Here is a 23,765-nt window from a genome sequence, read left to right on the forward strand (position 1 = left end):
TTAGGTTATTGATCCTCAATTGATCCCCCTGATCGATGAGCACTTTTGTTTCTTTTTCATGGAAAATGGAGTTATTTTTCTCCCCCTCTCCCCTTTGGCTAATGAGCGGCAATAACAGTGACCCTGTTAAGAAGTCCGTCTTAGCAAGGCCACAGGAAGTACAGATGGCGCTGGCTGTGTCCTTGAGGTTGGGGAGTGGGGCCACCGTATTAAGCGCCACTTTGTTTAATATTTTTCTACTTTAAAAAGGTAACAGTTTAAGCACTGATTACTGAACAATGAAGAGGAAAGCTAAAAGGATGTATGTGGCGACTCTGTTAAACGTGTTTTATAAGTGCAACTGAGAAAATAAATATCCCATATTATGGAAGTGATGGTTTTGCCGTTTAGTGTTAAGCTTTCGAGTATCTACACGCAAAAAAAGTGAAATGTCAGGCTTTCTCTCATTAAAGTTTCAGCTTTTAGTTGGCAGGTGAAACTGGTGGGTGTTTGGTGTATGAATTGCTTGAAGAACACTCAACAGCAGTTTCACCGCAACAAGGTACTTCATGTTCCATGCAAATAGGCCCACATATAGAGCTATTCTGTGTATTCACCTCCACTCAACCCCACTCATTAATTTTCATTTTAAGACGAGGACCTCTCAAAAGCCACATTGCTCCTTTTGTTAGTGCAGTGCTACTAATAAAGATAGCTGCATAAGACTGGGTTAAATATTGACACGGGCTGAGCACATCATCACTGTTCTTAATTAGCTGGTGTCTCTGCTGAGCTTGTGTGAGGGCAGTGCATGAACAACCAAACATTTCCCTTTACGAGATCTCAAACACCCTCTCCCCAAAACACATTTTCTATGAATTTTACATTAAAAAGGATACAGAGAAGCCAGATATATACAGTGTTACAGCTATCACAGCCTTATTGCGTAGCCTGAAGCTGTAACCAATTATGTGTTAATGAAATATTTACACTGCCAAACTGAGAACGCCAGGGGTGAAAGCTAGATAATACAAGCCTGAGGAGGCTTGATTCTGTGTCTCGTCTCTCCCATTACGTCAGTGCAGAGGTGCTAAAGGAGATCAGCTAATGACAATAGACTCGGCAAGAAGAATGTCGGCACACCTGCAATTTAGCAAGCATGGCCCTCGGTCACCTGTAATGCTGTGAGGATGTTTAAGGCTCTTTTTCTGAGTCACAATGGCCGACAAGTGGGAAAAAGGATACATCACTAACACTGACACAAGATGATGGCCGTGTTTAATTTCACCACCGGAGGTCTTTATTTCTGCTGGATATTCCCTCGCCAGATCTGCATACACTGCAGAGTGTGATGTTTGTTCTCGAAGACTAATTGTATTTGGTACAATCCCATCCTGCTTCTTGCCGTTTCCTCATGTACTCATGTAGGGTTCATTCTCCAAACTCTTTCATCCTTCATCTCCATCTAACAAGCTTTCTGCCTCTCGTGTTCAGAGCTGCTCCTCAAGGCCACACTGCCATTGTCTGGCTGTCAAGTGACAAATGAGTAGCAGGGAGGTGTTGGAGACTTTTGTCAGCTGGACGGGTGCAGCCCTGCCTCTGCCTCTACGTACTCACACACCAGTGACCTACAGTACAGCAGAGTCCAGATCTACTGTAGTCAGTCATCTTGTTCTCATCTAGTATTCACACTCGCTTCCATTAATAGGCCTGTAAAGCTCTCCTCAGACAACTTGAGCAGCACCTTTCATAAATTCCTGCGATATCCCTCTAAATCACACGGAACTCGTTCTATAGGAGTACAAGGGGATTCTGTTTGATTGATGGCTTTGCTTGTCTGTAGCCAAGCTTCATCAGGTACTCCTGTGGTTTGCATTGCAAACATTCACAGGAAGCACTTGAAAAAGCTGTATACACACGGGGGTCCAACACTTGTGTAAAGCTAGATATGATTCAGATAGTCTTTCATGTTGGCCCATTTTCTTAGCCAGAAGATAGGGAGTGGTTTATAGTTTAACATTAGTGGCCTCAAGACGCTGTTATTACTGCTTGCGAAGAAAACTCAAAGAATGGGGTGGGGCATTAAGAAGTTAAGTTGTTGCTTTGGGTGCCGAAAGCAGGTGTGTTTCTTTTTATTCAAAATACCTGCCTGTTTTCTGTCTCTCGTATGAAAATCACATCGCAGCCTTTTCGGGTTGCTTTAGAGATGAACATGTTCAGGTTTTGTCTCATCTTTTGTCTCACCGGCACCTGTCACAGTCAAAAGACTGAGATCAACACAGAAATATTTCTCTTCCACCCGAATGTCCTGAGTCTTTATTGTAAGAGAGTAACACTTTATGCAGTGAAACACAAAATCTGAATATTGCAGCCTGCTGTGTGCCTCCTGTTTTGCTTAAATGAAAATCAAAAACATGTTCTTCCGCAGCCCTGTACAAGTAATTATTCTCACCGCTGTCCAAAATGGAGGGTTGTTATGTTGACACAGTACTCTGGGTAATGGAGAGAAGGGCCAGGGCAGGTTCTGATTTGCCCCATTCAGCTTCCAGATGGTACCTTGCCAGTACACATGTCATCAAGTGGCTGTAATAGTTGTTTGGGTACCCCCGTAGCTCCACCCTGCTCTCGCCTCCTGCAGGCAGACTTATTGTACTGCAATTTTGGCAAGCTCCTCCCAGCATGGCTTTCATAAAAGCACCAGGAGGTTAAGCTGTTAATTAGCTACTGAAAGAGGAGGCCAACAGCTTGCTGTTAATTTGCTTTACTCTTTTTTTTTTTCTTATTTGGGGATTGACATCATTTCCTGCCTGTTTTGGAGTCATTGCTGTGTGTCACAAAAGCAGGACCCAGCTCATTAAGAGGGGGAGAAATGTGTTTATCTGCCTATGATTAGAAGTGCATATTATGTATGTATAGCCATGCTTATCCAAATGTTCTTAATGAGAGAGACCCTGGACGCCAGAGTGGGGCTCCTGTGGGCATAGGCCCAGGCTCGTTATCACCGCACAGGGCATTGATCTCTCTACTGCCTGCCTGCTTACTTATCCTCCTCCTCCTCCTTTTTCAAAGACAGTGAGTCGCACATGAATTATGTGGACACATTGATCAGCTGATTGAGAGCTATTGTTTAGAGCCCTGGGTCATTATTGAAGGAGGGATTACCCGACTCTTGTTTTGTGTGTGCATGTGGGAGAGTGTATTACTCAGCTCCTTGTCACAGCACATACTCCCCTTGGCTCACCTTAGATTTGCAATGGCTGCACAAAAGTGCACACACTCTTACACACAGAGCACATACAGCAGCCTACATAATCAACATGGCCCAAATGACTGCCTGCATTGATTGCCTTCCCTCTGCAATTATGTTCCCATTGTTTACTTTCTAGCATCTTACTCATTCAAATGGAATTCAATAATTATTGCTTTATTTAATGTTAAAGTAAGTAAGAGTGGTGGGTGTGGAACACCAGTGGCAGCATTGTCTTTAAGTGTCTCCATGACCCCTCCCAAGCTACTTTGTTTTACAGGCCCATGTTAAGTCATCCTCTCCAAGGACACCTACAGTGATCCATCTTTACTTTGCTGCCCCCACTTATGACACAGAGGTCCGTTTTGTTTCTCCCTTCCCTCCCAGAGACAAATATGCAGCCTGGTTTTATTCACCGGTAGTGATGGATCATTTCTACAGCAAGACAGTAGAGGAAGCAACTTAGCACATTATGGGCTTTGAGACAGAGGGACAGGATGCAGACGAGGGTTGGCAGGTATTAAAGAGTAAAGGAAAAGAAAGGACGAGGGTGGAGATGAGGTTCAGGAAGCAGTAGGTATGCAGTTTGGCCTGGAATACACAGTCCCCTTAAGCCACAACCTAACTCTTAGGCATGTTGCAACTTGCAGTGGCTAATTCAAAGCAGCCACCACACTTGGCACCCAGTGGGGCCTGTGGTTGGAGCTGTTGTTCGTGCTGCTGGCAATCGGGGAAATGACAGGCCAAACTACGAGCACTCACTGACTCCAGTCACAGTCGCTCTCCTTTTCTTTGCTGAATAACCTGCTTCTATTCTAGGGGAATCCCAGAATGCAGATTCATGAAGTTCCCAACAAATCTGCACATGTACAAGTATACTTTGGCTTGGGAGGAAAAGGGTCATCTATTTTGAAAAAATTAAACTTAATCCCAATTTACATAATCTGTTTTAAATTTAAACTTTAAGATTCAGATGTCAGTTTTGGCCAACTGCTTTTTTAACTAATCACTTCATATATTTACACATTGAGATGGCCTGGAAATATCTTGAAAACACTCAGCCTTAAGTATCGTACAGCTACAAAAAACTGCTTTGTATTTACGCATTCTGACATGAAGCGGGATTTTGTCATTCCCAGACTTTGATATTATGAAGCCCAAATGTTCAATGATTTAATATTGTCAGCCTGCATTCATAAAAATGCAGGTAACAGTCTCCATTCCTCTAAAGGTTGTCCTCCTGAAGAGCGACGTGAGTATTGACCTAATCGGCTTATCCACTTGACATCCATATTGAAACTTTATGTTTATTTTTCTTCTTAGTCTTCTTTTTCTTGTTTGCATTAGGCATGCCGGATGCTATACTTAAAAAAAAAAAAAAAATTTTTTTTTTATGGTAATCACAAAGCTTTGGTCTGTTTGGACACGAAAATCCTACCTCCAGCCCCAGACCAGTTTTGAGTCCTGCAAAGCGTTTGTGCTGCTGTGCAACACTTTTTCTCACTAAGAGCAGATTCTTTGGTTGTCAAAACACGTGATACTAGTTGAAGATTAGGCACAGGTTATCAAGTTGCCTCGATGAAGAAGCGATAGCACAAGGTGATTTTATCATCCCTTTGCCTTTAGTTGCTTTTTCAACCCAACCGGCACATTTCATTGTCTCCATTCAGAGTGTAATACTTCACTGATTGGAATTTTTGCATTGTTTTTGCTATATTTGAATAACAAAAAAAGCCCCCCAAAAAATCAAAAATACCCCAATAACAACTTCTGTGATTTAAAGGACGTAATCTTATCATAGATCTGCTCTGTTGGAGTGCTGTGCACTGCATTGCTTCAGGTGTGAATTGCAGTTTAAACCATGAAGCACGCACGCACACAATCATGCATACACACAAACACACACACACAGACAAGAGCTTTTAGTACAGAGAATCAGGGAGACAATTACAAAGCAATATCCAAGCAGATACTCACCAGCTCTCTCACAGAGGGAATTTGGCAGCTCTCTTAGAATTGATAGCTATTTAGCTCACAGATAGTCATCTGTTTTAATGCATTAATTTTGTATTAACAGCACTGCCAAATTTAATGTTGGAAATTAGGGTATGATCATAATGGTATACGGCTGTGTGTGTGTGTTTGTGTGTGCGTATTTGTGCGTGTTTGTATGCGTACATTTTTGATTCTCTTTTTGTCTATACTTTTGTATGTGTTGTTACGTGTACACGTTGTATTATACGGCTCCTTTGGGAGCCATTCTTTGGAATTACCGGCTTTCTGTCTCCCTTCCACCCTTCCAGTAATGCCCACCTCCATCTTGTGCTAGCTGGACTCTCTCTGCAACCACACTGTTTTGTGTTAAAGGTCCACTTTTACTTTGCATTTAAGTGGATGGAAATGCAGATGTATGCAGTGCTCTGGGTGGGTGGTGAAACTGATACAGGCATGCGTTGCCCACTCAGAGGGCAAGGTGCACTGTAGAGTTGTGAGAGAGAGGATGGGGTGGTGCTCACACCGCCCCTGTCCCTCTTTACCTGAAAAAGCACCGAGCACTGCTTCAGCCTCCACAGCAAGAGGTAAGGTGCTCCATCGAAGAGAGAGGCTTAAAAAAACTATGACTGCATTTCATTTTTTTACTGTAACAGCTGCTACTGTACAATGTGAAGCTTCAGAAAGCTCGCTTATTTAGCTGTTTTATTAGTCGCAGTTTTGTAGCACTTTCATTGCCTTTAATCGTGTTTAAAAATCTCCCAATCACTGCTGCAATATTTTTAATATGTTATTATATAGGCAGCCACAAACACTCGCCCAGCTGAATCTCCTATATAACTGCTGTAAATTCCTAGACAGTTCAGTGGTATTGAATCCATGCCACTGACCCAGCCAGATTCCCCCCATTATGCTCCACAGCTCCCCTGTAGTTGGGGCCTTGATAGGGCAGTTAGAAACCTAAGAGCCAGGCAGACCAACTCCTCCCAACCCAACATGACTTTTTCATTAAGCTGCCAAATTCCTGCACTCCAGTTGGAGGTGATTTATCAACTGGGGGCTTCATTGCAGGTTCATAGGAAACAGACATAGGCCCTGTCTCATACATTATTATGTTTCACATTCAAAGTGTATATGCATGTGTGCACACAATCGGAAAAGAAGCTGGCCCGCAAGCGCACTTTGTCCAAGCAGTTTGTACAGTTAGATAGATCATAGTCTATCACGCAATCAATATTAGAGAAAGTGTGATATGATCAAACGCGCATTGTTGTTCATTGGTCAAAAGTATTTTTTTTACACCATCGTCCTCTCCCTAATACTGAATGAGGGGCGACCACCTCACTCTCCTCTCTCGTTCACGAGCTCTGTAAAGGGCTCCAGACTGCTTTGGGTCATGGCCAATATAAGAGATGGGGAAAGTGTTGGTTTACAGGTGTAACCGTTTGACATTGTAGACAGAGCTACAAACAACGGGGCTAGCCAGATCTGGCCCTGTTGAGGACATCTTCCTGGCCAGTCGAGGTTTATAGTGAATTATGGCTGATTCTGGGGCAGGCAGTCTCAGGTTCACTCCTATATAAACCCTGTGCTTTTTATGGGAAGCTGTAAAACTCCCAGGACTTTTTTTTTTCTGCCTCATGAGACTAGCTTTGAAGTCTTGGTCAGGTGCTGTCACTTTTTTAAAAACTGGTTTTCTTGCAGATTTTTGGAGTCTTGAGTCATTTGCAGCAAGAGTTCCTTTTTTAAACTTCAAGACATCTGCTATGACTAAAAGAAATTTGATTGATTTGATGTCATCTATAACCAAATCTGTCTCTCAGATTTCTCTCTGCCTTAGTCCTGATGCAATATTTGTGCACAGAGGAAAAGGAGGAAAAGGAGGAGGGCCCCCCCCCCAATATCCAGCAACACCTATTCATGACATCATGGATGGCTTAAAACGAGGCGAGAAAGGAGAGCACACAGAGCTTTTTACAATCACCTAATAACTCTATTACACTGAGCCGTGGGGCTCACAAAGAGGAAAAAAAAACCTATTCCTTTTCCTGGAAGCAGTGTCTTAATGCACATTTTAGGTGTAGAAGTGAGAAATATGAAGCCAAAGAGAATGAAACACAATAGCTCAGAAAACCCCATAGCAATATTAGAATATTGCCAGAAAATTAAACATTAGGAGAAAGGGACAAGAGCTTTTTAGGGAGGCATAATATTGTTATGACTTTTTTTTCGCCAGCCTGTCAACACCTGATTTAGAAGTAATGTGGTTAAATGTGTAATGTTTCCATTGCTTTTATGTCTTCCAGCCAGCCAAACAGGCCGTCTAGTGCAGGAGAGGATAGTTCAGTGTCTTCTTGATGAATGGTTTATAAAGGGAAACTGACACATAGAAGATAATACTGTTTGCATTTTGCCTGGTTAAAGAAACAATGTACAGGATTTTCTTTAAAAAAAAATTATATATATATATATATATATATATATATATATATATATATATATATATAATAGTTGTAAAACATTTATTCCTATCTATCTGGGTCAGTGATTAGTTTTTACTAATACTTCTTCCCCTCTTATCCAGTTCCAAGCTTGTTCAAGGGAGTGTTGTGTTTACAAAGTAAATGACAATTGAAGCATATTATACCTTTCAGTGTATCCAGTAGTGTTTCATCCTTATTTTGGCCTTCGTTGAACAGCTGTTTCACTTGTACTGTATGTACTAAAGGTATATATTCATCCACAATCTCTCTGCATAAGACACTCTGCATTTTACAATTATTTAGTTGTACTCTCTCAGCATGCCTCACAGGAGACACAGGCGCCAATAAGATCAGAGGAAAAAGAGGAAAACTTTTGGTGATTGACATCGATTGCAGCCACAGAAATCCACAGCGAGACTGCAGAGTTTGATATAAGAAACAGCACGTGACAGGCATGACACAAGTAGCCATGCCCGGTCTGGGGCTTTTATTGTAAACATCCAGCAACAATCAGTGTGATGCTTTAGGATAATGGTCAATAACTCTGTTGCTCGCACCAGGTTCAGACATATTGTGTTGGCATTGCATCATTGATTGAGCCATGCAGGAGGTAATTAGACTGGAGCCTGGTGGTGTGACAAGAGATTGTTGTGGCATGGTGTCACTATAGGGTGTTGTGCATGTTGTGACTCTGTGGAGAGTGGGTGAAAGCTGGACCAGGCGTGCTGTGGAGCCTTGGAGGAAGTGCTGGGGTTGACAGGTCAATACTGATGCTGACTTCCTGTCCTCTGAAGGTTGTCCTCCTGTTGTGGAATGTTCCATTTTCCCTCAGTCCCCCTCCTGCCTCACCACCGGCTGGCTTTGCCTCTCTTTTTCTATGAGAGAGTGAGGATTTAACTCACCATGATCAATATTTAGTATCCCATGCGTGAAACAGGCAGATGTTTGGAGTTTCCTTTTCAGAGACGGGAAGCTTCTGTTGAGTGAAGGGGATCAATGCTTCCTTCCGTCTGTGAGGCTGTAGACCTGCGGCTTCTGAAGGGTGGCTGATGCGATTCCTGCCCGCCCTTGGGCCCCTGAGATTTGCGTGCCTCCCAGGCCTCTCCTGTCCTGTTAGCCCATTGATACAGACACTCACGCAGACAAGTGTGCAGTCCAAACAGTTGTCCTGAAGTGGAAGAGGTCTGGATGTTAAACAACAGGGCTGTGATTGGGAATTGATTTGTTCATTTGCCAACTGTGTGAGTGAAAGTGAGTCGGTGGTGCCTAGCCAGCTATCTGCCATCTACAATAACTTCTTTCTCTCTCTCTTTTCCTCTCGATCTCTCTCTTTCCCTGTGTTCCTTTCCATCTCTATCTTTCCCTTCTCTCTCGCTCGTTCGCCTCCCACAGCACCTGCAGCAGCACGAAAACGCGGTGGAGGGTGATGCCTGCTACTACCATTGTGTGCTGTGCAACTACTCGACCAAGGCCAAGCTCAACCTGATCCAGCATGTGCGCTCTATGAAGCACCAACGCAGTGAGAGCCTCAGGAAGCTTCAGCGCTTGCAGAAGGGCCTGCCAGAGGAGGAGGAGGACCTCAGCTCCATCTTTACCATCCGCAAATGCCCTTCTTCAGATACAGGTCAGAACATGCCCCTGGGGCTTGCTTTTCGTGTCTCTTTATGGTACTTTTTTGATGTCTTTGCCTACACATCTGTGTCTTGCACACAATTACGCATTCACATGCTCAATTGAGAAGCTTTATTTACCTAAGTCATTAACAATTTGCATCCACAATTGTTCAAAGGCTTCCCACTTTCACGCAAAATTCCTCATAGACTAAATGTGACCATTAATAGATATGTTTCCAAATTAAATGAAGTTTTTTTTGTTTGCCTTTTTGTTTCATTTCCTCTTAGTTTACTCTGAAATGATGAAGACGCTCAGCCATAACTTATATGCATGGGCACTACACTTGTTTGTACATTTAGACTTTTTTACGCGTACAGAACTGTGTGACACAATACTCAACAATAGATGCCAGTACAACTTTAGTCTTCCGTTGTAGTTGCGATTTACTATGCTTTACGTAAAATGTTCCTACTAAGCCAACGTTGTGCAGCGAGAACAGAAGCCATTAAAGACACATTGAGGCAAAGCATTAGGGCGAAGGCAGGAGGAGCTGAACAACAGGAGCAGATGCAACAAGAAGAAAAACACCCCCCCAAAGAAACACAGACTCCGCCACAACAACAGTTGCATGGCTGAAACAAAGTGCCTCAATTGCCCATTTATTGTGGACTGATTAGGAAGAGTGAGCTGTGGTCAATTAACACTCTTTCTTAGTAGAGATTTGGTTTTCTAATCACTTTAACTCCTGTGCCCTGACAAAGGGGCTCTATTGTGTGTCCTTCCAAGAGGGAACCATTACTTCCCTCGCACACATACTCGCTGTCTGTGTTATGTAGGAGGAAAAAAAAAAGGCCAGCCTGTGAAGACGCTTTGTTCCAAGGAGGCAGGGATAATGAAGCCAGCAGCCGGGAAATTGCGCAAAAGGCAGTCACAGATCTGAAGCAAATCATTAGAGAACATATTTAGCCGAGCAATTAGGGACAATTAAGCTTTCTGCTCGCTGCACTCCAAATATGTTAATGACTACAGTACAGTGGACAAGCGAACATGCAAGGCAAGAGGAAGGGCCATTTAGGTTAAAAGGGGTGGGGGGTTGGGATCTTTTTTCTTCTTTTTTTTTCCAGACAGGAGGAGTTGTTTTGCTCTTTGCAAATAAATGTGTTTTCTGTTTTTCAGTAGATGCAGTGTTTATGATTCGTATTTTTTTTCTTCGCCTCTTTTAAGCTTTCATGTTTCCGATGCCCGTGTATGTGCCAGGATGAAGGATCTTAGGTTAGGCAAAGTGTCCCTGCAGCGGGGCTGCGTGTGCACGGTATCATTACATGTACACACACGTCAGCAGTGGTTGCTGCCTTGCAGAGCTTCATCAAATTACAGCAACTCTCACTTACTCAAAAAGACCACTGGTATTTAACAGATTCAAGAATTTAAAAACAAGAACAAGTTTTTAAAAAAGTTGTAGAGTGTGTTTTGGTGACGATGAAGCTTGATTATCGGGATGGACGTTAATGCAATTTCTTGTTATTATTTAGGCTCTAACATTGTGTAGTATTGTTGTTTAGCTTGTGGGATGTTACTTTGTCTATTCCTTGACAGCTAACCATGTACAAACAAGATCTTTTAGGTGGAAGGCTGTGTAAAAACTGAGCATCTTGATCACATTACTACTTTAATGATCAGAGCTCTTTGTCTATAATCGTTAACTTTAAAATTGCTGACTCCACACCCCTCACTTCTGCCGTTTCACACCGCAAAAGCATCAGCTGTGCTGGACCGCCAGCCCCACCTCTCAGCTAGGATTGAGCCATTCCCAGTGTAATATTTAATTTCCTCTTCTTTAGCTCTTCTGTGGCACAGGGCTCTTTTTGTGGTTGAGGCATACTTGCTAAAGTGGTGGAACATTCCCTGGTTTGTTAAAACAAAGTTGCCCCTGGATTTCTGGGTCACCTAGAGAGTAATTCCCTCGCCTGCTGCTGTTCTGTGATCCTGCGAGGGCTTTCTCTGCTGGGTTAGGTGCTGGGCTTGTTGTGTTTCTGGGTTTGTTGCCAGAACATATGAAATTTGTCCCACCTCCCCCCTTTCAAACAAAGCAAAAAAAATCTCAGTTCTGTGATCAAAGACATGTCAGCGTTACACAAAGGTGGGATGCAATGGTAGTCTGGCACAACTCTTACATAATAATTTCTTTTGGCTAATTATGTTGAAGTTGCCTGTTAAGTTGCTATGACAGCAGTGCAGTAAATTTAGGCTGCCCTCACATGTGATCTGGAGTGTTTTACAACTTTGCATATCCATGTTCTTTATGAGGATGCAGCAAACACTGACTGCTGGGATTTATTGCCACAAATCTCCTCCGGGCTGAATGTCCAAGGAGAGCAAGGGCAGCAGAAATTAGGTTTCTTTTTAATTAGACTAACACGGGGATAAAAAGCCTGCATTGTTTTAATTCTTGCCCATACTATAAATGTGCTGCTTAGGCATTTTGCTCTGTGGCCCCACCTCCATTTGTCTTCTTTAACCCTTTATGTATGGCGAAACAAAGAAGGTCTCAGAGGGACCCCAACCCCACACAGCTGCCCTGTGTGCAGAGAACAAAGCTCAGCACTGACTTGAACCAGTGCACTACTTTCTTTTTTTTAAGAATAGCAGCTGGCATATTTACATAAAGATAAAATAGAAAAGATACAGGGATGAAACTGAAAACTGAAGATGTTTAAAATTCCCATCAAGTGTTCAGTTATGAAGAGAGTCATAACAGCAAATATATCTTATGATACTACAGAGAAACAGGTGAAACCAAGAGTGGTTTGTAGGTGTTTAGAGTGATTGTTGACAGCTGTCAGTGTAAAGAATCAGGTTGTACAAGTGTCCAGGAGAAGCTAATACACAGAGGAAACTCCCAAACGGATGCAGAGGAATTTGGGGAGCTTGTGTTGGAGAGATATGATGACCCTATTTCTTATGAATGATGTTCACCGGGGCATGTAACTCAGTGACACATTTAGGTTTCTCATTTTTAACAACTAAAATTATTTTTAAGCATAGAGCAAAATGAGATCATGCCTTTTAATAGGGGCAAAATTAAATTGAGCTGATGGGTAAATGTCCTTCTGTGCAAGGGGTTAGTGTTTGCTTTAGGTCTGTGCGTGGATGGAAGAGATTCAGAAGAGAGTGTTTTGTAAGGGTAAAAAGTGAGTGTTTCTCACTTGTAGAGAGTTTGCAGTGAGTTTATGTATGTGCGTGGTGGAGGCAGAGATGGAAAACAAACGTAGCTGACAGTGTGGATTAGCTCCTGCTGTAAATCTGCTTCAGTCACAGATGGCGGGCCCTTGATCGCTGGGCTGTGACGGCTTGGCTCTCATCGCAGGAGGAAATCCCTGTCTGTGAGCCTAGGAGGCTGAGAAGGAGAAGGCTGGGGCTGAGGCTGGGGCCACCTGGGCAGCCACCAGTCATTGTCTCCCGTCTGTTTGGACACAGAAACCTGGGTATTCGAGGGCGAAGACTGGTTTGGGGAGGGGTTATCTCACTTTAACTCTGCGGTTGTTTTCTCTGCCACTTCATAACTGCTTGAAAATGGTACATAAACCTCCGGTTTGGATCAGTGTTACTTTCAATGACCAGTTTGAGAAACTGGGCAGGGAGCTGTGTGCTTTAATAAATGGAAATGGGACAAGAGGATGCATACAAATTACTGCATAATAGTGGTATCCAGTATGAGATCCATTGCTTGTTTCGCTAAAAGGGGTGCACTTTCAGGGTCACACACCTAATAGCAAGGCCCATCCTGACAACAGAGGCATTTCTCTTCCCTCCCCACATGCCTCCCTTTCTACCTCATGCATAATTCTTGAGACAGTCAGAAAACGCTGGAAAATACACAATGGTGTGGAAAATGCTCTGATAGAGCAAAGGTGCTCATATTTTAGGGTTTGCCAAACACTGTGGAGCTCACCTTGAGATTTAATGATGGGAGATAGTGTGTTGACATCCTGTCTGTCAAATTTCTACCATGTGTTCAAAATGCATATTACTGATCTTTATATATATATATATATATATATATATATATATATATATATATATATATATACATATGTATGTATGTATGTATGTATGTATGTATGTATATATATATATACATATACATACATATACATATATATATATATATATGTATATATATGTATATATATGTATATATATATATATATATATATGTATATGTTTTTTATAGGATTTTACCATCTACTGCTATCAAACTATAACCATCTTCACATCCAGCGGCGAACTTACTGCTATTAAAGCTATGTAAAATCAGAGGTGAGCCCGGCCACGCTCTGATGGCATGCAATGGCTATGGTCAGATCTTTTGCTCCCCACAGGCAAGAGCAAAACAGACGGTAGCCATTTCTGGAATGTCCTTCTTTATTCATGCTTGTTAAAATGCAAAGTAAACCTTTCCAGAAACAGGATATTATAGCCCCTAACCACCAGACCCTTTCTACATGCCACATTATGGCCAATCTAAAAGTAAGTTGTATAGACAGACACTGCTGCAATGCGCTTTTAATAAAGGCTGTTATTGCCTGGTGATGCAGAGTGGATATGAGGATGAGGGCTGTGCAGGCCTGGATGAGCAGGGCCCCAGAGGGCCCACAGCTCAGTCAGGCCTCTGTCAGTCGCCTGCCTTCTAATCCCTGTCCGAAGGGCATCTAGGCAGCAAAGGAAATTGTTTGCTGTCTGCAAAATGTGCCAGGAAATTCATAAATGCATTACTTTTCATTTTGAAAATATTACAAAAGACTAGACATTTATTAAAAAGCCAAAATGATGGCTTTATAGATTTTCCAGTTGTATTTTAGAATTCATGACCCTGCTGCTCAAACTAACACAAGGAAGTCCTTTCTTTCCCTGTGCCCCCTGCTTTACAGGCTTGGTATGAATTCATCTCCTGGCTCATCCTGTAATAGCAAATTGACCAGAAAGCCGCAACTCTATTCTGGGATAGGCTGTGAATAAAAATGTCTGGTGACTGAACCATCGTTCATGTAAATACTAGTTAGCTTTCCCCTCAGGCTGGAAGTTGGGTAAAGTCTGACTCCTGGTGTGCCACTCGGTCCAATACATCTGGCTTTGTGGCAGCATAAAGTTCAAAGATGAGCGTTTGCATAAAAATGAGATTATCAGAAAAGTGATGAATCCTATTAGGACAGACTGAGTCATGTTAAGACACCAAAAGCAAGTGGCCCTCAAAAGCGCAATACAAACCTTTTAATGAAGCAGTCGTACTGTGAGACTTTCACACATTAGTTCACTTTAGTCCACCTTGTCTGTGCTTTGTATGTTTTGCACCCTGCGTGTTAGTTATGTTACGTGAGTGTAACTATGCGCCAGATTTTATTGTGCAAACTTGCATAACCATAAACGAGCACACACATAGGTGTCCACACTGAAAGTCAGGCCGTGTGGGTGCAAGAGGCTCTCCCTGTCATCAAGCCCATTTTCAGAGCAGGCCGGCAGCACATTATAATATTGGTTTCCCTCTCTCTTGTCATTACCACACACTCTCCTTGAAAGCTGATCCAAAAGATAGACAGTCCATCAGGAGAGAGTCATCTCATTTGTACTTACTAAACGTGTTAATGAGTTCTATTTTCAGGCCTAGAGCCTTTGCTGCTGGATATTGAAGCAGAGGTGACGATCGGTGGTGTGAGGTGCTGGATTGCAGGATCAGAAGGCACTCAAAGGCAGGGGAAGGAGGTAATGCAGTAGCCTCGCTGCCCCTCGTGTCAGTCACACGGAGTGACCACAGCCTCCACAGGGTCTGTCAATCAGAGCTGAGGGCGAGAAGTCTGTGGTTACAGACAGACACACACGAAGGAGGAGGGAATAGATTAGGTGCCAAAGACATAATGGTTGTGATGGGTTTAATTATAGCACCAGTCATGTCGCTGCCATAGGTACATGAGATGAAGGAAAAACAGGTTTACACCCTTTAATGACCGAATTATATGAAATCTATTTGATTTCTGTCTGGCTTTTATACAGAAATTATTTTTAGTTCAGCCAGAGGTAAATGTGAGATAGCGTAGGTGGATGACTTTTCTAATTAGACCATTTACAAGAAACCTATACGGATAAATAGCATGATTTAACTATTTTAAATGTGATCACAAGCTTTCTTTCATTGTCAAATCTTTTGATGGTAAATAGCATTTCTCAAGAGATGCATATATAGTTAGTAAAATGACTTTTTGAAATTATTGGGCAATGTTAATACACTGAAAGCAATACAATACAAGCAGGTGTGAAATTAAAGGGGAAAAACAAATAAAATGAGTGGAGAAACACAACAAATGCAGATGCTTCCATGCAGCTGCAGAACATAGAACAATTAAGCAATTAGCATCCAATTATGCTTTGTGGTGTGTATAACAAAAATAACAAAAATGCAAAACAAACCCCACTGATTCAGGTTTTGTATCGAGATACCAACACAAAAAGATTAAAATGACTTTGTTCATTGATCATTGCTGTGGCAGAAATGGCTGGAGCTTCAGGAGCTTCAGGAGTTTCAGTCACACAGACTGCTCACTGTAGGGACAGCGCATAAATTGACATCTGCATTTAAATCTATGCGAAAGGGATAAGTTAAAAGAATTGTGCACATTCAAAGGCCAAGATGCTTTTCCGTTAGTTAAAAAGAAACACAAGAGCAACTCTCATGAGCAGCTCTTTCTTAGGGGATTGAGTATGTCGATGCAGAACATTATCAGAGTGTTTGAGCAAGAACAGTCCTTCGACAATAACAGAGAGAGGAATATTAGAACAGGACTGCAGTGTATAAGCCTGTCATTATTAAGATGAATACACATTTGAGTGTTTAGTGGTGCAAACCATTCTCTCTAGAGATCTGGGAACATAAAGTGATGAGATGAGTCATCCTTTAGCATGTTCTCAATAAGTCTGTAAGTGCATATGTGGAGAGAACGGTATAGGCCTGAATGCTTGACCCATTCGGGGAGGTGATCTGATAGCTCTGCTCTGCTGTAGGCGGCATTTTGCTGCCATGGTTTGGGTCTAGTTATCCCCTTGCAGGAAAGAGTCACTGCAAATCAATAGAAAGTTGTTCTGAGTGATCACACCTTTATCCTGTGATAAAACATTTCTATCCTAATGGGAGTGGTCTCTTCCAGGATGATTCAAAAGTAGTGGTTTGATGAGGATAGAAAAATGGTGCCAGGGCCTTTACGGTGGCCAGACGTAGCTGAACACATGTTGGAGATTTTGGATTGATGTGTTGAGCTCCATCCTTCCAGTAAAAATAAACTTGTAGAATCAATGGGTACAGATGATTGCTTGATAGGCACATGGTGGCCCAATAATTTACTACATCTACTACTACTCCTTTAATTTTTTTTACCTCTTTGTATATAATAGTTCTAATATTTAAGCTTCTTCCTAAGTTTCCGTTCACACTCCTCACTTAAACTTTCCCCTAAGGCTCGCATTATCGTCTTATACCCAACATTCTTTTGTCTGTGGTATTGATTGCAGTGCTAGTGTAATGCCAGGTAGTTTAGCAACTAGAAGCAATAAATTGTTAAAAACTTATATGGCTTCATTTGTTTCTGTGTTTTGGTATCGGGTGAACAGTGCGGCTTGCTGTCAGAATTAGGCTTCTCAATTTGACCATAGGCAGCATCAGAGAGGAATCTGGGGTAAAGTTTGGGAACTATCGAGTTGAGGCTAGGAAAGTTTTATTTAGCCATTTTTAATAAGGCTGTTTGTGCCCCCCAGAGGGAGCTGGTGGATCAAAGGGCATGATCTGTGCTATGGATGAGCTCACCCTGGGTCCAGCAGAGACGATCAGCCTCGCTGACAGCAAAACAAAACCAGAGAGTGAAGGATGCCCTATCCAACAGCATGTTGCCCTCACACTCTGAAGGCTCCATTAGAATAAAGGCACATGAAACAAAGACTAGCTGAAAGCACAGATGTTGTGATTCATTATCTACTGTCTGATAGATAGGCATGAGTGGCGAACAGAGTGTGCATAATTGTGTGTGTGTGTGTGTGCACGTTCATGTGTGCAAAACTCATGTTATGTTAGTTACATGTGAAGAAAGCATCCTTACAAATAAACCAACATGCAGACTCATACGGGATACACACAAACGCACACATGCATTCATGTTTTGAGTGCATTAGTAAAAAGGGTCCCCTCCAGTGCCTTAACTGCATCAACTAAAAGCAGCCAGGCAGATGGCAGCAATGAGAGAAGTGCAGAAATAATTCAATAGTGAACCTTTCTAACCTTTACCTGTGGGCGTGAGCACCAGTCATTGATTCACGCTGTGCTTGACAGTACACTACACACCACCTGAGGGGGGGGGGGGGGGGGGGGGAGAAGGGAGGGAGGGTGGATGAAGAGAAATGGATGAGTTTGATGAAAAACACAAAAGGATATTATGTGTGGGAGGGAGGCTCTACTGTATGTGTGTGTGTGTGTGTGTGTGTGTGTGTGTGTGTGTGTGTGTGTGTGTGACATTAGAGGGAACTTTCTACATACGGATATTGGGAATTGTGCTGGATTTGTCTAGTGTGCACGAATATCCCCCTCACCCCTTCCCCTCTGTAGCTGGCCATCGGCAGCAAACAGAAATTCTCACACCACTTTGAGTGTGATACCACCAGTGATGCTGTGGTGAGTTCCCATTGATTACAAAGCACGTTTAGGTCCAGAGCCTGTGGCTGCGTACTTTCAGGTATTTTTCCCAACAGGCCCCAATGCATGAAATAAGATCATGTTTTGAAGAACAATGCGATTGATTAGCAGAACACATACAGAAGAGTGTATGTTAGTGGGTGGTGTCTACTAGCTAAACAATAATTATTCTGTGAGGGCAACATTTGTTAAAGAAAGCTTCTATAGATTTCTCACATCCCAACTCTGCTTAACTAGATGTGACCACCTGCCGAGTACCAATCTGGAACAGAATGCTTTTTGTTTGCCTCAGTCATATTTATGGTGTTCCTCTTCCTCCAATAGATAGCCAGTCTTGCTCAGTTTCTCTTTATCTGCCTGGATATGCTGCTCTGCCACTGTTGTTTTGTGAGTTGGCTGTAGATTTTCTTCCCACTGTCTGGAGCAAAGGATGGAAGAGCAGAGTAATGGATGATAAGTAAGAGATTGTAAATGAAAATCCTGACATATACACAAATAAATACAAACTGGTGAGAAAAGGTTCCACCATGACCCTTGAGATGGAGAAGGAGTTACTGCAACAACAAGATTTCAGCTAATTACCAGTTAACCAATGCCTAACAACAACAAATTTCTATATACTGTAATTTGTGCTTAATTACTTACTTCTGGTGGAACTGTCAGTGTTCACCCTGTGACACAGACATGAATAATAAACAAGTTTGCACACTTGTGTCTATTGCTGTCATATTTCACACTTTTTATTTTACCAACAGTAAAAATGGCACAGTGGTAGGAAAAAGTCCGGCACACTTTTTCTAAGCAAATTATTGGTCTAGTTTTCTCATTTCATTTACACATAGCCTTCATTTACACGTCATTTTACACAGTACTGTTGATAATCTGTTCTTTAAAAACTTTGAGACTATGATTTTGGATTAATCTTTTATTTTAAACCAAGTTCTGCTATAGAGAGAGGCAGCCTTTTTCCCTAATATTATACGCAGTGTTCTAGATTGCAGTAGCACTTTAATACACACATGTATTAGTCAGTTTGTGCAATGTGTTGCAATTTCTCCACAAATACAAATTGTGTATATTCTAAAATTATTAAGTATATCACCATCGATTTCAAGTGAACATAGTATTCTCTGATGGTGATGTCCCCCCCCCTTATGAAATTACATAAATCCCTGAAGTTATCATTAGTGATCTCAAATCATTATACATATATAGGTGTGTTTTTACAGGACCAATCGATTAATTTTATATGTAAAATAAATGTGTTTGCTAATTACATTTGGCTGAACCTTGACAATTTCAGGACATCTGTGAGTTTTAAGCAATGGTGGTGGGATACTTTATGGATTTACCAACAGAAAGATCAATAGCGGTGTGGTGTCTGTTGTTTCTTGTAATTAGAAATGACCTCATCTATTAGGTTTAGCCTTGTGTTGTTTAACACTTGTCAGAAATGATAATTAAGTATGCTGTTCTAAGGGCTCTATATGTTTAGCCTCTAACGGTGCCTGTAAAGAATAAAACAAAAAACCCATAGTTGATGGATCTGTTCAGTGATACAGATGTTTGTATGGAATAGAATTATAGTACTATTTGCAGCACAATATTGTACTGTTTTTAGATGAATTTCAGGGCTACGCTTCATCAGTTCATTTGTGTTTTTTACCCCAGTTTGTCATCTTTTTAGCAGAAATGCTGAGCAGCAACTATCTCAAGAGTACCTTTATATTCCAATCTGTGGAGATTGGAGGAAACACATCAATCTTTAGTTGCATCTAATCTAAGATCTAGAGAAGAAAGAAATACTGTTATTTTTCAGTTAAAAAATTAAAATTTATAAGCTTAGCAGTGCTTGGTGAGTGAGGTTTTTCTGGAAATCGGTCCCTCTCATGTATATGTTGAATATTTCACCTACCTGGGAAACCCGAGATGGGGCGCGTATTTGTGTGTGAGATGTAGAACGGAGAACACAGTGGATGTGTTTGAATCCATGTCACAAGTTGCTGTCAGTCTAACAGATGGGGCCACATTCTGAGGTAGAACGAAGTTAAGGTAGGACAGGGGCCGGTGTAGCAACAGGAATTAGGAAAAATTGACTGCTTTTTGTCATGTTAAACTGGGCAAAAGGGGGAGAGTGAATGGCAATGCCTTCTTTGTTTAAGGACCCTCTGCGGTCACTTTTCAAGACCATTGTGACTTGCCCACAATAGCATTAGTTTGTGCTCTTGTTCTGAGCTCTTCTTTTCTCTGACTCTTTGCCCTGAGCGCCTGTCCGTTCCACTATGTCTCCATGTTCACTTCTGTGCTCCAGCAATACTCAGGAAGGGGCCCAAAAAGCCATGCCCCCTATCAACACCCTTCACAATCCCCCTACCGTCATCTACCATCAACTTCCTCAGCTCTTCTCATCTATCTTCTCTATCCAGACATTTAAAAAGAAAAAGTAGACAAGTGTGCACTGCCCAGAATTTCAGTTTGAGAATTATCAAAATCCATAGCTAAACCAGTTAACAGTCCTGCTGCAAGGTCATTGCAACATCTAAGGAATGATTTGTAGTCATGAAAATACATTTCTTTTCTGACATCATCAGATATTAAGAGACTGTTAGTATTTAAGTTGTTTTTCTTATTCTGCTGCAAATTTGTCTGACTGATTAATCTGTAAATCTTAAAAGTAGTGTAGTTTTGAAAATTCCATTCAGCAGCCAATCAGTGGAGTATACCCGACTACTTATAATGTTTCCTCTCAACCCAGAGTGCTTTTTTCATATTAATATTCCTAAAGATGGGGACCATCTTTAAATTAGTGTTTGAGCCACATTACGACAAAGTGCACTTACCTTTCATGATGCCTAAGAGCAAGCCAGAGCAGTTCTCATGTTGCTTGGTGACCAAACCTGCTACTTATAGCGGATTATAATGTGATAGGTATAAGCATGCGTGGCCTTGGTGTAATGCAGAAAATGGATGCAGCTCTATGTGAAGTATTTCTTATGTCATACATCCTGAAGGATATCCAGGTAGGAGATTGAATTAATAAGGCAAGAACTTTGGCTTATAGTATTTTACTAACTCCAGCAAATTCATGTGTAAATTGTATAACAACTAGCCTCAGTATATTTAGTGCACTGTTAATGGCCCTGTGCCTTGCAAAGGTGTAATCATGGTGGTAAAAACCTGGGCCAAGTTACTAACCTAGGAGCAATCTTGTGTGCATTTAAGTGTCCTTTTTTGTTGCAGAGGTCATTCATAACTTGGTCGCACTGTTGATGTACAGTGAGAGATATTGATTGATTAATGCATTAAGTGCTCACAATCCATTAGGTTCTGTGAAAGGGACTGGAGAAAAGACTTCTCTCACTATGTATTTTCACCTCTCCCTGTTGTTCAAAGGGCATGATTTTTTGCTGGCAAAGTTTAAGGGACAAAAGCCTGAATATCTGCCAAGTAATGCATTTAAAAGAACATTGGTTCTCATAAGTGTCAGTTCAATTACTCTGAAAAGCTTGACAAGGAATTGCTCTTACATTAGCCTTCTGCTCATCCTGACCCAAAAGGAATATGTTGCTTCTCTTCTTCACCTATCGTAAAACAGCATACTACAACATTTAATAAAAAAAAAAGATTCACTGTCTTCTGTGTAATTCAAAGAAAGCGAAATGTTTATTTTCAACATCCATTCGCTTCTCCGAAATTATGCTATCTGCCACTTCTCATTGTTATCACAGTGATTACCATTTAGTTGCGGAGCAGCAACAGACCACAAGTCACATTCAGATGATGAGTAAGACTATTTTCAACCTTGCCACTAGTTTGTACTGATTATGTCAATCCGTTCACTGAATCAGAGTTGATGCAGATCTGCTTTTTCCCCCTCAGTAAAACCCTGTATACCTTCTTAGGATAGAGTATAAATGAGAGCAAGGGCCGTGCCTGGGGTTTCTTCCTTACTGCTTAGTGACAAGGAATAAGAGACCTTTATCGCCCAGGCCTTAAGCAAGTAAGCCTATGAAAGGGGCCTGAGAGTCAGTCATTACCTTAGAAACATGGGCTGCATTAGAGATTCATAACAGTGTGCCATCTCTGCACCTTTCATCTCCACTAGGGCCAGCTCCATTAGGATCTTTTATCTTTGTGCTGATGGCTGCTCTTGATAATGGGGCTGCCGAGAAATCCCAAAAAGTAAAGACTCAACTCTGACACTATCGGCCCTCCTTTTCTTCAAGCAGAGTACATCAGCTTACAGTAGTAGATATATGTGCTCTCATTTGCAGTCACATAACCGGATTTGCTAGATTTCTTTCTTTCTTTCTTCCTTTTTTACACTGTTTTCCTTAGAAAGCTGATATCCCACACTAAAGTTTATTAAATGCTCTGAAACTTCAGCATGCATAGAACTTGCTTTCTCTCTCACGTCCCACCGCCTTTGAAACTACAACATAATGACGGTTACGATGATGCGTGCCTCTGCCACCCATTCAACTGGTAAAACCTTGTAAGGTTAGAATTTAATAAAATAACCAGCATTGTTCCCGCTGATGCCCCCATGGAAGTGCATTAATGATATCCCATACAAGCTTCAATGAAAACTTTGCTTTTGGGCAAACAAACACAACTTCATAATGTTATAGTAATTCATGCAAGCCAATGTTTTTCAAATGTTACAGTAATTATGAAAAATATTCATACTTTCCTCTACATAGCCGCAGCATTGCAAATCTCATTTCCAAGGCAGAGCGGAGAAGGAATACACTGAATAATCATTGTGTTTAATGCTCTGGTCATAATCCCAGGTTTTATGGTGGTTTTCTAATGATTTTCTAATGATGTTAAATATTAGTAGAGAGTACAGCCATAATTTGAACACAGCAGTCCCCCCCCCCCATCCTTTTTTTTTCAGTGCTCCATCAGCACACCCAATTGCAACTACAATGAATATTGCACTGGGAATGAGATTTAAGAGCCATCCCTTTTGGTGTTTTATTTTGCCGTCTTCCCATCTGCCATAAATCCTCATTGCTGTGCTCTTGAAGCCTCCGCCCTTGCCTGCCTTCCCCAGGTGGGAATACAATTAGGTGCAGGGGCCATTTCATTCACTGCCACTGTCCGTCCACCGCAGTCATTCGTAAAAAAAAAAATGCTCTATCTGTCCCAGAGGAGAAAACAGCGGACTCTTGGGAAATTTAAAAAAATGAGGAGAGAAGGGAAAAAATGGAGAAGAGAACGGCGGAGAGACGAGCAAAATTACTGTGGGAAAAATCTTCAGAGTTGTTGTCAGAGGAGATACAAACTTAGCCTCTGATGAGTGACAATGTTGTGGAAAATATGTATTGGAGACAAAGGCTTTGTCTCCTTCCTGTGCCTTTTCAATGAATTACACCTCTCCACCCCCTACCCCCAGCTTTTTAATTAAATGGCTGCAGCTCCATCTCTCTATCCGTAGCTCCCCATTACAGAGGCTAGATAAGGGATTGCTATCTGTAGCATGTTAAGAAAGGCTGCTGGGCAGCCAAGCCTCATGAAATTTGTCACAAGATCTCATTTTCCTCATTGCCAGACGTGATGCTTATAATTGATGTGGAGGCAGCAGTAATTTATTGGCCGTCCGCAATTATCATCCCCTTCTAGCAGGGGGATGTGACTGCAATTTATAAGTGTATGTGTGTGTTGTTGTGTGTCTGGGGTGGGGGTGGGAGGGTGTCATTGTATCGTATAAATTAAC

General features: G+C 41.7%; 1 protein-coding gene across 6 annotated transcripts in view; it reads left to right on the top strand.

The window, feature by feature from the left end:
• Nucleotides 1-23,765, top strand: part of zfhx3b (zinc finger homeobox 3b) — a 285,848-nt gene that overhangs the window by 216,908 nt on the left and 45,175 nt on the right. For all 6 annotated transcript variants that reach the window (XM_084933805.1, XM_084933814.1, XM_084933796.1 and 3 more), the window contains one exon: nucleotides 9,094-9,325. In XM_084933805.1, coding sequence (XP_084789931.1) covers nucleotides 9,094-9,325 — 232 coding nt within the window. The remainder of the gene's footprint in view (nucleotides 1-9,093; nucleotides 9,326-23,765) is intronic.

Source organism: Perissodus microlepis, chromosome 1 (assembly GCF_051167445.1).
Source record: "Perissodus microlepis isolate ML-2025 ecotype Zambia chromosome 1, ASM5116744v1, whole genome shotgun sequence".
In the NCBI taxonomy this organism is placed as follows: Eukaryota; Metazoa; Chordata; class Actinopteri; order Cichliformes; family Cichlidae; genus Perissodus; species Perissodus microlepis.